Source organism: Achroia grisella, unplaced genomic scaffold (genome assembly GCF_030625045.1).
Source record: "Achroia grisella isolate CSIRO2021 unplaced genomic scaffold, CSIRO_AGI_Agris_v1 utg1186, whole genome shotgun sequence".
Lineage (NCBI taxonomy): Eukaryota > Metazoa > Arthropoda > Insecta > Lepidoptera > Pyralidae > Achroia > Achroia grisella.
Genome location: NW_026712592.1, coordinates 2,570,598 through 2,585,340, shown reverse-complemented (window position 1 = coordinate 2,585,340; position 14,743 = coordinate 2,570,598). Strand labels below are relative to the sequence as shown.

The 14,743-nt window shown below is 31.5% G+C and overlaps 1 protein-coding gene across 1 annotated transcript in view; it reads right to left on the bottom strand.

Moving 5' to 3' along the window:
* LOC131854482 (bumetanide-sensitive sodium-(potassium)-chloride cotransporter) overlaps nucleotides 1–14,743 on the bottom strand; it is a 36,297-nt gene that overhangs the window by 10,718 nt on the left and 10,836 nt on the right. Inside the window, exons 2-8 of the mRNA XM_059205612.1 lie at nucleotides 10,533–10,683; nucleotides 9,748–10,036; nucleotides 5,871–5,939; nucleotides 5,318–5,498; nucleotides 4,669–4,928; nucleotides 1,779–1,887; nucleotides 1,479–1,618 (exon numbers count right to left, since the gene is read on the bottom strand). Of these exons, the coding sequence (XP_059061595.1) occupies nucleotides 1,479–1,618; nucleotides 1,779–1,887; nucleotides 4,669–4,928; nucleotides 5,318–5,498; nucleotides 5,871–5,939; nucleotides 9,748–10,036; nucleotides 10,533–10,543 (1,059 nt within the window). The 5' untranslated portion in view covers nucleotides 10,544–10,683. The remainder of the gene's footprint in view (nucleotides 1–1,478; nucleotides 1,619–1,778; nucleotides 1,888–4,668; nucleotides 4,929–5,317; nucleotides 5,499–5,870; nucleotides 5,940–9,747; nucleotides 10,037–10,532; nucleotides 10,684–14,743) is intronic.

Here is a 14,743-nt window from a genome sequence, read left to right as displayed (position 1 = left end):
TTAGCGTGCAATTCTAATATTTTGTAAATTTAATTTTTGGACTAAATATTAGTACTATTACTGTCAATGTATTGTTATAGACTGTGTAAAGCTTTAATGTATTTTTATTGTGATTACATTTTTTTAATACACTATTCTCTACATTTCTTCTTACCCATAGTAATTTCTTATATACTCCCCATATAAGGAATTACTATGGGAAAGCAGAAATGTAGAGAATAGTGTATTAAAAAAATATAGTCACAATAAAAATCATATATATTATATTAAGTATATTTCGATGATTACATCTGATGATTTGTATTTAATTTTACTTTTAATCAATTTCATATTTCTTTGTATTTATTTATGTTTTGTAATATAATATTCAGAAAATAACATAACATAAATATAATTAAGCTGATTGAAACATGTTTTTATTATTTAGTGATCTGACTGATATTGTTGAATAATTGCTATGTTCAACACGTGCTTAAGCTTCTTAACTAACTATTGGTGCCTACGCCCTCGTACCTATCTACATTTGGAGATCGCTAATTCTTGATGGTCAAACGACAGCGATAAATAACGCATCTACATGGCGCGACGCTATTTATTATTTGATTCATTAGTTGATAAAATTTAAGGAGAGTGTGTTGAAAATTTGCAATAAATTCTTGATTGCACGCTTTTGGCGATATTTTTCTCAACTTTCTTTATATCCTGTTTTTTTATTCATATTTATAAAAAATATTTTGTGGAAATTAATTCAGGCATTTTCAGACAAATAGATAATGTTGGCTTCATCGCTGGTTTAGAAAGGTATCTTAATCTTAATAATATTATAAACGCGAAAGTTTGTAAATTTAAATGTTTGTTACTTTTTCACGAAACCTACTGAACGGATTTTGATGAAACTTTACAGTAATATAGCTTATGCATCAGAATAACACATAGGCTATATTTTATATTGCAATTTAACGCGGGTGAAACCGCGGTCACAGTTAATAAAGGAAATAAAGAAAAGTTTTAATAATCATTCAATCAAGCCTAATATGTTTATACTACTTATATAATTAGGTATCTTAGAATTGGTGACTACGTCTGTGTGGGGGGAATAATAATGTCGAGTTAAGGGGGCTGACACCCGCGCCCTGTTAATTAAGGAAACTTGACGTCATTCGTGTGCAATCGTCTGGCTACTGACGCTTTTATTAACTCGATATAGCTTATATATCATACACAGGTCACTTAAATTGCGCACTTATGTAAGATATACTATTATTAAGATATTATTAAGATATTGAAAACATTGAAAAATTCCACATAGAGACCACACTTCCAAGACAACGACAGATTTTTCCAAATACCCAAAATAGCAAATGTTGAATTTCTGCAGTGATTATTTTTTTTTATATATAGACATTTTAAGAAAGGAAAATAAATCGGTTCATTATAGACTAGTTTCTCGTGTCATTCATCCAAGAAAGTGTACTAACCTTTAGATCTCCAGAAATATTAGCGCCAGCTTGAATCCCCGTCACTGAAGGAAAGAATATGGCAAATACGCTGAAGAAATCTTGATTCAGTCCTTCGCTGTACCGAAAATCTGCCCCAAAGTTTTCCGAGAAAATTGTACCTGTTAAATAAATAGAAAAATATCATGCTAAGGTATCAAGCACACAGGGGTTTCCTTTATAAATATTGCTATATTTTATTAATATACGTAGAAAATACGTATGTCTTTAATATATGTTAAATAATTAATGATATTACTTAATAATACAATGAGTACTTACTACTAAAACCTACAAATCCTTGCGATATCTCTTCAGTGCTCTTTGGTCCAATTATAGTCCCTACTATAAAATCGACCATTGCTCCGATTATTATTGCAATTAGAAAATTCTGGAAAAAATACAAAATATATAAAAACCGCTTAAATAATAATTTCTTGATGCCTAATTAGCAAGTATTTACCAAATACCATATGCTTAAGATTTCATTCTTAGCTTTAATTTTGTGTAACAATTATAAAGAAACGTTAGTAATGGTTAAAAATGGTCGCATTTTTAGCGATGTACTCCACTGGTACCCACTGGAAACCATCGTGGTTCCTTTGACATTTGTCACGATGGGCTAATTGACATGCCTTATGTTATCATTTTTTAATATGCAGGCGGGTGCACTGTTTCATATTCACGCATTTAAGAAGACTACTTTTAATTTTTTAAAGGTAGGTAGGTCTATAAATGTATATGATGATATACGAAACATGATGATGGTATGACAAATAGTTGTTTTTCTGTCTTATAATTACTTACAATATACATAGCAAACAGAAAAAGAAATATCATCATGTCTATGTGGAATAGTTAAAAAGTAATTTGCTAAAGAGCAGTCGTGTGAAGTTAAAGTGATTAACGTACATGGATAATTCCGGTACCAACGCTTTTGCAGGGTATATTAATGTAATCAAGTTAATCAGTATAGCGAAAACTAATTAGCTTTGTGTTATAGCATAGTTATATTTTCCGTAATTTTGCTGGTTATATTATACATACACCTTCATTTATTTGCTTCTGAAGAAGGCGCGAATAAAACTACCTGTATAATTATGTTATTATATTGTACGCGTTTTTTCTACATTAAAAATTATTTCCTATAATATATCAATTGTCTACTTGACGTAGTCTTATAAATATTAAATCAGAAATATCTTTATTCATGTAAGTCTAATATATTCACGATAAGTCAAATCTACTACTACCTACATTGTAGTACGTAGTACCTAAGTCAAATAATGAATGAAATAAACTAGATATTAAAAAGAATAATTTGTAATTAATTATTTTTGTCCAGGTTCTACAAGTGGTAAAGTTATAAATTATTAATAAGAATATAAAACCTCATTCACGCAAAAACTCTTTGAATAACTTTAATATTTCGCCCGTTTACTGCGTTTTCATGTAGTTCGTAGTTATCTTCTGCTAATATAATTTGGATGTGAATCGTGTGAATTGGTAATGAATTGGAATAAAAGTTTGTTGATAGTATGGATGTGAATTTATTAGAAAAAAAAACCTAATGTATCTTTTTACCATCTCCGCAGAATTCGATCATAAGTTACCCAATGAAAACGCAATTGCTGCGATAAAAGAGTCTTAAAATAAAACATATCCAGAACAGTCATGGTTTATGTGTGTGCCAAATTTCTTTGGAAGTATAAAATTAATAGACATAAATGTTGTTCAAATTTATTTTGAATGTTGTTTCTTAGTATTGCGCAGCGTCTCGTCTATTCGTAATCGAACTTCAGTGGTAACTTATGGTATAGTATTATTGAACATATGTTTACTAACTTAAACTTCTTTTAAGGGTCCATTCCTAAATTTAGAGAACCGTTGCCAACGTTCGGTATTTGCGTACGAAGCTATTGATTGCATTTACGTTGAAGGACTTCAAACGTCGAGGGCGGTTTGTTTACTGGATGTGAGGTCACCGTGAGGTAGGGTTGCCATAATCATAAAAGTATTAAGGGAAGATTACGTAATTCTGTCGCGAAACACTGCATGTAGAGTGCAAATATATTTACAGATAGAAATACAATACAATTTATATAAAAGTCATTCAATTTAGTTCAATACTGAATTATGTTTGCTTGCTATAGTACAGTATATTTACACACTTTAAGTCAATACACTGTTTTTAATTACTGATCTTTATATAGGCTTCACGTCAAAGACAATATTAAACAAGGAAAGAGTTGACTAAACAAGTATAATTATCAAGCTTTATTTCTTTTAAATAAAGTAAATTTACATATATAATGATATTTACATATTTCTAATATATATGATATCTTGATGTCGAAGGTAGCAACCCTCATTGTGGATATGGTAGGTGCCGCCCAACCCTGTCATTCCTATACCTCGTTTACTGGTGACCGACTCATGCATTGATACAAATATAGATGTTTCTATACTATATCAGTCATCAACTTTCAACCTCTGAAGTAAAATGCATGTGACTTAGAGTAAACGTTGTAGCCAGTTTTATTCTTGATCCAATCAAGAATAAAACCAGCCAAGGTTTAGGAATAGATGTTTAAGTTTTGAAAATGGTTGAGAAGGAAACCGTATATAGAAGAAGCTAATTTATAATACAGAAATAAAGCAGTACCAATTTTAATATCTTGTTAGTAAATAAGAAATGAAAATGAAACCAGAGTAACGAAATGACTTCTGTGTTTAGAAATATACTCGAGTGAATGTGAAAAGACAATGATGCGTAGAATAGATTAGAAGCAGGTTTTAAATATCAATTACAGTAAAAGATCCACCAACTTAGAAATCAAAAACATTTAAGATTTTAAAATGTACTACACAGATAAATTAAGATACCCCCTTATAAAAATGTCGAATGAACCAATTAGTCACTGCACTGGTTTATATTTTCCTTTTTACCTATTTTCTAAATTCCAATAAACACGCGGCATCTTGGGAACTATCATGATTAAGTTTCTGATAAATTCGCTATGATACACATTTTATAATAATTCTATGTGTACGGCATTTCATAGACGTAATTCATCATAAAAGCAACTCGAAATCTCAAATCACTGGATTAGTAAAAATGTTTTTAAAGGAAGGTTTAGTTTTAGTTTAAAAATGTATAAAATCTACAAACCTGTGCTTTACTCTCCCAATCCATACCAACAGCACAAATAATGCACATAACGACAAGCGCTATGGCGCCCACCAGCCTGACATCGTTAGTTCCATTGTCAATGATCTTCAAGCCATTACTCTTTAGCAGATCATTTAGAGAGTCACAGAAACCGATAGTGTTCATGCTAGCCGCTACAGCATTGGCAAATGCAAAAATTATGCCGACAGAGGCTCCGAATTCCGGTCCCAGCGATCTTGATATGATATAGTATATACCACCTAGAAAAAGAAAATTATATCAAACATTGTAAAATTGCCAATTATTCTATATTATTACTTGTATACTATAATTATACTCAGCTCACCTTCGGATGTTCATAAGTATGTGAGTGATATATATAGTAACATCTTGATCTCTAAAATAGTATATTTTTCACAGAGAACGATTTTCTCAAATTGATGCCAATGTTTATAGTGCCCATAAGAAAATTCGCTTTTTCTCTCTCTTTTTATTAGCATACATTTTTTTTCCATCAATATGTTAATATCAAAATGTACAGACCATACAAAACAAACGGACAAAGCTTTACGCTTTAAATAATATGCACCTACTCTTAATACATATAAGTGAGATTTAAAGACACTATGTATTTATGTAGAGATCTTACCTCCTTTAACTTCCCCATTTGTGCATATGGCGCTCATTGACAATGTTGTTATAACACACACCACAGCTGATATGGCGATGATAACTAATGACAATCCGATGCCAGCTTGCGACACCACCCAAGAGATCCGCAGAAAGAGCATCACCCCCCAAATGTTCAGGAGACATGGTATAAGGACGCCCTACAACATATAGTTGACTTAAAATAATTCTTTTTTTTTATTAATTACACTTTCACTAATATAAGTTAATAAGTAGCTTTATTTACTGTAATCAATTTCAAGAAAAGAGGTTCCTTATATTATTTAATTTGATTATTTCAAAATGAGTTAAATTGTTTTTACTTCTTAACTCGATCATTTAAGAAATCGTTTTGGAAAGTTCTTTTTTATTAGTTCCATAGAACTTAAGCATAGACCAAAAAAATTGCATACCTTCCGACTTTTTCATACAATACACTGAATGATGAAGCAGTAAAAAAATAATCTAGCCATGTTTGTTACCGGTAAAAGTAGTTTTTTTATGTATGTAGTCTATATTGTTATCCTACTTACTTGAATCCATCCTAATTTAATGCCCACAGTGGGAGTCGGCGATTTGGTGTCCCTTTGATTTTTCTCGTCCTGAAATTATATTATTGGTTAGAAATGACAACGTTATCGTACTTTACGCTTTCAAGGTTTTTTATAACAAAAATATAACTTTGATGTGCTAGGTCCTTTATCCAAAACGAAATTCTATTTTATTCATATAAATATTTGCTTTGGACGTCTCTCCGTTTATTCGCAACTTGAAAAAGCAAATTATACAACCACTAAATTTTATGGGGATTTCAAGCTACATTGAAGCGTTTATTTACATCGAAATTGTAAACATTCATTGCCGTTGATATAATTTCTAGTAAATATGTCGGTGTAGGCTCGTAAATGGTCTGTAAACAAAATAATGTAAACCGAAGGTACATAGTGCGACTATGTACGGTTTAAAGAGATGAATGACAGCTGGCATTGTTTATGTGAAATGATGGAGGTCACCTGGCCGTCTGTTTGCCCCTAATGTAAATTTTTATATACCAGACAGTGACGAATCAGGTACGTACGCACCTGATTCCGTAAGCTATCTATTCAGTTTACCTTGAAAATGTTTCCCAATTGAATTGTAACTTTTGTTACACATTCACAAATTGTTTTTGAAATATAAAGTTGCATTTTTTTAAACACAATTTTTAATATTCGAGGCAAACAATTTATAAAATTAAAGAACATAAGCATTAATAACTATAAGCAATAAGTAAGCTATTGAGAATGAAAGGAGGAAAATATCGAAAGAACTATGCTGGGATTTTCTCAGCGTGATATTCTGAGCGGCTATAAAATAATAGAAGTGGGTAGTGAGTAGCAGGAGAATGTATGTGACGGATATAATTCGTAGGATCAATGACCGATACAATTCGCAGGATCCGATACCCAATAACCAATTGAGAAGGAATATTCCTGAACGGTAAGGTGGGTCACCGTACATGGAAAAATATGTCTGAGTATTACTAATATTCACAAAATGAACTAATGATCTCAAAAATGTAGCAGGAAGTTCATAGATGCAATTGCAATATATTTCTAAATCCCGGTTTACTTGAAATAAAACAAGATCTGTCAATGCTCTTTTTTTGTTTGTGTAAATTATATTTTGCCAAATTCTTCGTGACAAGTACTGTGTCATCTGTTGTCCTATGGGAATATAAAACGTTTAGTAATTGATATAATTTATGTGCGCAAGTGCTCAACAACTTTAGGAACTTATCAACAAGCAGGCGGGGCACGGGGAATGTCCCGCCTGCTTGTTGTCCCGCCAACTACTAACACACGAAATACTGATATAATATTTAATATATTGTGCATACAAAACTTTCGCAAAAATATCTAATGTCAGTGTAACTTATACCAAATGTGTAGAAGAAGTTAGCTGAGAAACAATCAGACGCAGACAGCGAAGAGACAGACAGATTTAGATGTACACTTCCGCCGTGGAATGTGAGACATGTATGATAAGAGATATATAAAATAAATTTTCCAATAGACATTGTAGAGAGGAAAACAATGTAGGCATATGCGCCAGTTTAGACCAGCTCACACTGGTATACTCCAGTGGGCTCTCTTCACGTCACCATACGACATACTCGTAACTACGTGTATTATTCAAATATCGGTTAAACAACATCGTTCAAAAGGAGGCATTTTTTGCGTACAAATATGTGTTATAGAATGTTTCCCGCGATTTAGATATATATATATATATAAAAGACAGCCTATGTATATCCTCATAATCCAATTGATAGGCTAAAGATATTATAATTGACTGAAGCGTCCTTGCTCTCCGTATGACTTACTTGGCTGGAGATTTTTTAGACTATAGTATTTATAAAACTATGTACCCAATACTTTTCATATTTTTTGTTGTGGATATGAATAAAGATTTTATCTATCTATCGGTGCATCGGTGGCATAGTAAATATCGCGCTACTCATCATCGTAATTTACTTGTCCAGTTTTGCGTCCTTTTTTTAGACTTATTTAAGAGAAACAAACAAACAAATATAACAAATTTTATCTTTATACAGGGCATGCCATTATAGATTGAAGATCGATAACTTTTATAATTACTGGAGAATTATTATTATACTTCACCTAATTTACATAATATTTTGTTAAATTATAGTCTATGTGTTCTTGTAATAAGTATATAACTTGCTGTAAAGTTTTATCAAAATCATTCAGTATGCCTGAACGAGCAACAACCTTCCAACCCTTCATTCTAACCAACGTTTACAATTCACGTTAGTAAAATTTATAAGATTAATTTAGAAGAATTAACAAGAAATAAATTACAATTTGTAATACATTGTAAATTTGAAAGTACTTTATTTTTGTAGAGTTTTACAATTTAATAAAACACTTCGCTTGGTTAACCTAAGAAGTTACATACATGTAAATGTTTATCTGTTATCTCTCTATCGTTGTGTTTGTTTTGTATGCAATAAAATAAATTATCGTTTGTCCAACCACTTGTCAGTAACAACTCATTTAACGCATGCTCTGCAAATAAGTGACAGATACATAAATAGAGCTGATATATTTAAAATTGAATTTAAAAGGATCTATTGTAATATATAACACGTTGTTTCCAAAATACTGGATTCTGTTTTGTAATAAAACACAGCTACATAAATAGATATTATACGCTATTTATATAAACAGAAATAAATAAAAATATATAAATATTTATGAATTATAACAATCTTAGCAAACAATGTGAGACAGGGAACTGCTATTTAAGTAAATATAATAAATTAATAATCATTAGGATTTCCGTATATTTTCAATATCACAAGTTACACAAGATTATCTGGAAGGAATAAAGTCATCTGGAATTTTAAGTATCTATCTAACTCGTAAAGGTGAATTACTCTATAATTTTATATAAAAATGAAGTTGACGAAATTTATGTTTCAATTCTAATTGCGTTGAATTTTTAGTATCAGTGTTTACTAAATATTTTCAATACATAACATCATAAATGGAAATAACAATTTCACTATAAAACTATAGTGATTAGACACAATTGTAAATAAATTATTGCAATGGATCCCACATTGACACAATCATTTTCATCGTTTTAGCCTTTTGTCGTCGACTATTAAAATACGATTGTTATTATATATGTGCTGATAGTACTATAATTATTTAATAATACCTATTTTGTTTATTTTCATGGTTATATTATTTGCCTAACTACTGTGATCAGCCGAACAAATAGCCATAAAACCTTCATTGAGATGGCCAAATATATCATTTTTCAAGAACTGTAAATAGAATTTGTCGTTTAACGACATTTTAATAACAGGCATTGTGATCTTCGGTCATAAGACTTGTCAGTCATCAGGTTGTTAATGAGTTTTGTATAATAGACCTATTTACTATTTTTTAATGATTAAAGTGATCAAATATTACTATGTAATTATTCGAAAAATATACCCGTTTTATACTTACGATCCTAATTTACCTTCTTTATCTATTTATATACCTATGTACTACTTATTTCGCATTTAGATTTATTTGTTTTCCGAGGACTAGTCTTCCAGGTTGGTTTAACATAGAGGTGCATGAAATATGAAGCAGGTAGATAAATAATAAAATGTATAAGTAAGGTTAACGTCAAGTCGGCCACCCCAATGCTGTACATTAATGTAGTTTACGTCAGAATTTTAAGATGTGAATGATAAATTTATCAGAATAATATACAATTATATGAAAATTACTGTGAAAAGGACCTAGTACAAATTTTAAACTTTGTCGCCATCTTTAGTTAAGACTGAGACTAATTTTAGTGATCACTTTTATAAACTATTGTTACTACATGAGTTGTTTGTCTTACCTCTTCCGTAATAAGATGGTCTCCATGCAACTCTCCAAGACTAGGCCTTTTCAGCGCTCTTTTGGAATTTCTGTAGTTTTCCATTCTGGGTAAAGCTTCTCTTGTGAGCTGCGCAAGTGATCTCTTTCTTCGCCAGCCGGCATCATGAAGCCAAGTATCAGGTTGAGCATTAGGGGACACACCACGTTCAGCTGTCTCCGCTGAATTCCTTAGTGGCCGCGTTATGATATTCGCCCCCATATGTATACCATTCTTTTTACATTCTGAATCTACAGACGATACTTTGAATCTGCAATAATTTACCAGTTCTTTAACAAGACTATCTTTCGCTATATTTACCTCATAAATTAGATCAACTATTCAATACTTATTAGGCATGAAAAAGAAACTATACAAATATGAGTTATTTGATTCTTTACAATGATAATATAATGGATGCCTGTTAGTTACTTGATATGAACAGTAGGTTGGTTACATTAGAAGCAATGATTTTAACCCCCAACGTAAAACGAGGTGCGTTATAAGTTTGTCGAATCCTAGTGTCTGTCTGAAGCAACATAGTTCCTAAACAAGTTATCGGATTATGATGCTTTTTTGTTCGAAAGCGACGTCATCGAGATGGTTTATAGCTATAATTTATTAAAGTTTATTTTTTATTTGGGGGCTAGTTCATTAACAATTCCGCAATTCGAATTTATCACCGTCATTCTCGGGATATATTGCATCATCTATCGGGGAACTACTGGCTTCAATTCCAAAAACTAGTTACCAAGTACATAACTTACCTTCCTTCCATGATTGTTGCAAGTCGATGGACTACCGAAGACTGGTTTTGTACGGGTTGACTTTACTTATAAGTTCCACAATATTATGCAGATTTCTATTAGAAGTTGTCGTTCTTAACCACATAATTTTCACAAATTTTCTTCTATTTTCCTGTAACAATAATAATAAATACGGTTAAACAGTAAGAAGGTACCTACTGCCTTAAATTAAAATGAACTACTATTATAAAGAAAATGGTTATTGATCGTGGTAATTTCTATTACCATTCTAATTAGCTAAAGCCACAAAGTATACTTAATATACATAGTAATATAAACACTAATATAGCACATTAGATGTTCTCGCGACTTCATCCGCGTGGAATTTACCTTTATTTTTCTAAAATAAAAGTAGCCTAAGTTACTCCTTATTATAATCATCAGCTACCAGCCAAAAAAATGTCCCATCAAAATCGGTCCAGCCATTTGAGAGATTAGCCGGAATAAACAGACAAAAATTGTAAAAAATGTTAATTTGGTGTATTTATATTTATATGCATGTAGTAAAAAACGGTTATTTCAATATTACAAACAGACACTCCAATTATATTTATATGTATAGATAAGAGCAAATTAAGAATTAGCTACAAAGTTAATAAAATATATATATAATATTACATTGCTTCTATATCTAATATTATGGTCTTTAAATAGTTGAATTATTTTATTGAAGATGGATTATGCGAATGTAACTAATGTATCCATGGTTTTTATCCTTGAATATTACAGTTACTGAGAAATGTAAACGATGGAAATAAAATCGGTACGGATACTGATATAAATAATGCGTCATGTACATTCTAGTGGAAGATCATAATTTATCACACACAAGGATTTAAATAGATTTTTTATATGACTCGAAAGGCAAACAAACTGACGGCACACCATTATGATATATAGAATTTACTGAGGACTAGAGTGTATGTAACCAAATTACCGATGCACTACAAATACTACAATGTCAGTTGTCTGTTATATATTCATCCCCATTTCATCCCTTCAGTCCTATACTAGAAAACATTCTTATTTTCTGTTTATAATCGGAGCACACCGACAATGCAACATACAACACGAAACACGATTCTTGTCTTCGCTTTATTATTTGAGATAAGTGCAATATATCGTCTTCCTTTACCGATCTCTATCAGCCGTCATAGCAAAAATTTTACTCTTCTTTTACACATGTCGTTATTCACACAGTCCTTCCATCTATTCGCCTCTCATCCTCTTTATTTACAACCGTAAACCATTTAAAACCTTCATTCAAGGGATTCTTAAAATTTTTACCGAAATCTAATTAAATCTGTGCCCGTATAGGTTTCCCACTATACGCTCTGAGAAAAAAATAAAATTATAATGCGGAAGTGTAGATAACTAAAATTCTTGCTTGAAAATTACGAAGCAGGACTAAAAAAAATTTGTTCAATTTGTATCCAATAATGTATTGTTTTAGACTGTTTTTATATTGCAATTTATTTATATAAATATACACAGTGACAATTTTGTGTGATAAGAAATAAATTCATAAAACAATTAACAATATTCACATATAGGTTTATTACAAATAATAGAAAAGAAAAATATTATTTGAAATATCGATGATCCGGTCGAATTTATTACTTTCTATTGTATTGTTATAGTGTATTGGCGTGCTGGCGACACTAACGGCTTTTCACCGACAGACTGACATATTTACTTATAAACATATAACTTTAAATATAGTACCGTATATACTTTCATATGTATCTAATAAAAGCTGTAAATAAATTTCTTCTGTCAAACAAATACATAAATTTACTTATTTGTATTGAGGTATAGTATAGAAACCAGTGTGAAGACAGTATTTTCAATTATCGGTACCATTGGTATGTAAATAGCCATGGATTATCCCTGGATATATCTGTTTACAAACAAGTTTGGACTGCCACATAGTGATAAGTATACTAGTGGCCCTTATGTGATACGCAAACAGGTTTGTCCAACATGAGGTCAAAGCTTTGCAAAGTTGTACTTCGCACGTCATAGCATGGTGCGGATATTAGCATATAAATAAGTAAAGTTGTAGAATAACAATTCCACACACGTTTATAATTTTTCTATGCTAAATTGTAGAACTTTTAAATGTATACTGACTATTCTACACGTATATATATAGTTATAACATTATTCTCACAGAAGATATTTTCTTATAATTTATGTTTTTATTCTATTTTGTGTGTGTTTTCAAAATTATTTTTACCTACAATATATTATAGTAACAATATAATATAAGATTTTATTGCTACAGCCAACATTCAATAAAACGACCAATTGGCAATTATGACTATTCTACTAGTTAAAAGTAGTATAAGTTTTAATTCTTCGACTAGTTAAAAGTGCCAAAATTGCCAACTGCCACCAACCATGTCACAGCGCGCAGACTGTAGCAAAGCGGTAGTTTAGTCATCGGCGAAGGCTTTCGTAGTTTTCACCGGTTCCGACCGGTTGTTGTATTGCAGACGCAACGTGTGCTCGCTGAGGCGCAGATTTGTCATCATTAATTACCATACTGTTTCGCATAAAAAACTAGAGTCATGTGGTTCGCTATTTATGTCTTTATGGTATTGCGTAGCGGTTAAGCCAATCTACATTTTAATAGGTTAAGCGTGCGAAATTTACGCGGCGTATGATATTTAGTACAGTTAATGCATTTATGGAGAAGAAGAACTGCCTGTTAATATATGTTTATTAATTAAACTTAATAAATACACTAAATCATTAAAAAAATATATTGTTTCCAATGATAGACCTCAGTCTCATTTTTTTATAGTATAAGGAACAAGTGAGCCTACGGCTTACCCGATAGTAAGTGACTACTGCCGTACATGAGCACCCGCAATACCAGGGGGCGTTGACGGCTTTTTAAGAAGCAATAAGCTCTTCTCAAAAGTTTCAATATGGTATCGGATCTAAAATTCCTTTGCTGGAAGGTGCTTCCACAATGTGTGCATGGCAAAAAGTTGCTGAAAAAACACGTGATGAAAGAGCCAAATGATCGGGATGGTATTTCAGCGGCCAAGCTAGCATTGTAAGCTGTTGCCGTTGTAGTATACAGATTAGGCACTCGTAGATAAAATCATAACATCTCAGTCTTCCGGAATGGCAATGAATAAGTGGGGTTCACGGGTGACACATGACATCGTAATGTTGTTCAAGTATGTATATAGGCGGCGGATACCACTTACCACCGGTGGGACGTCGAATTACGTGAAAAAAAAAACGATGCGTGTGATAAACACATATGCTACACATATAGTTTTTAATATAACATTTGAAAATTTAAATGAATTATGAACTTGGACCACGGGGCGACTATTGGTATATGTCAGAATGAAGATATACTGTGAATTCAATCTAACAATTATATCGAATATCTATTCGATACGCAGTTTCGATTCCATCACCTCGCATGCATCTAAAGGTTACCTTGTAACTAGTTTCTTCTGTTCATAGTCGTAAAATACTAACTAATATAGTAGTTTTGTAACTATTTTCGTAATAAGTGTTAGCTTTCAATTTCGGATCAGACTAATTTAATACGTTCTTTTCTAATTATATCTTTCAAAAGCTTAACTGATTACTGATTAGGTATATCATATATCAAAGAAATGTTGCATCAACATTACGATCATGCAAAAATAATATTACAAGTACTAATCCGGTACTGTCCGGCTCATACCGGTTGGCATCGGATGGACGGGAAAATCTGCGGAGAACCTTGTGGATATCGTTGAATGAACTTGAAACGAGTAATCCTTTCAATGTAACAACTCCAACACAACTATAACGGATAACGATCGTATGGTAATTTTTTGAGAGAAATAATATCATTTTTTCTAAAGGATTAAGAAGTTAGATGTCAATTAGATTGTCTCCGTATACTAATTATGATAGTTTGGACCTAATTTACTATGTCACAATTACAGTGGGTATGTACCCACTGTAATTGTGACATAGAATATATATATTAGGTATATATATATAAATAAGGTGTACCTGTAGTGGACCTGTAAAACTATGTAGTTTTACAGGTCCAAAATAATATTGTAGGTATATTGACAAACCACGCAATTATTATGCATAAACTCAAACATTCAGAAAATAAGGAATTAAAAATAGAAGTTTTAAGTAGT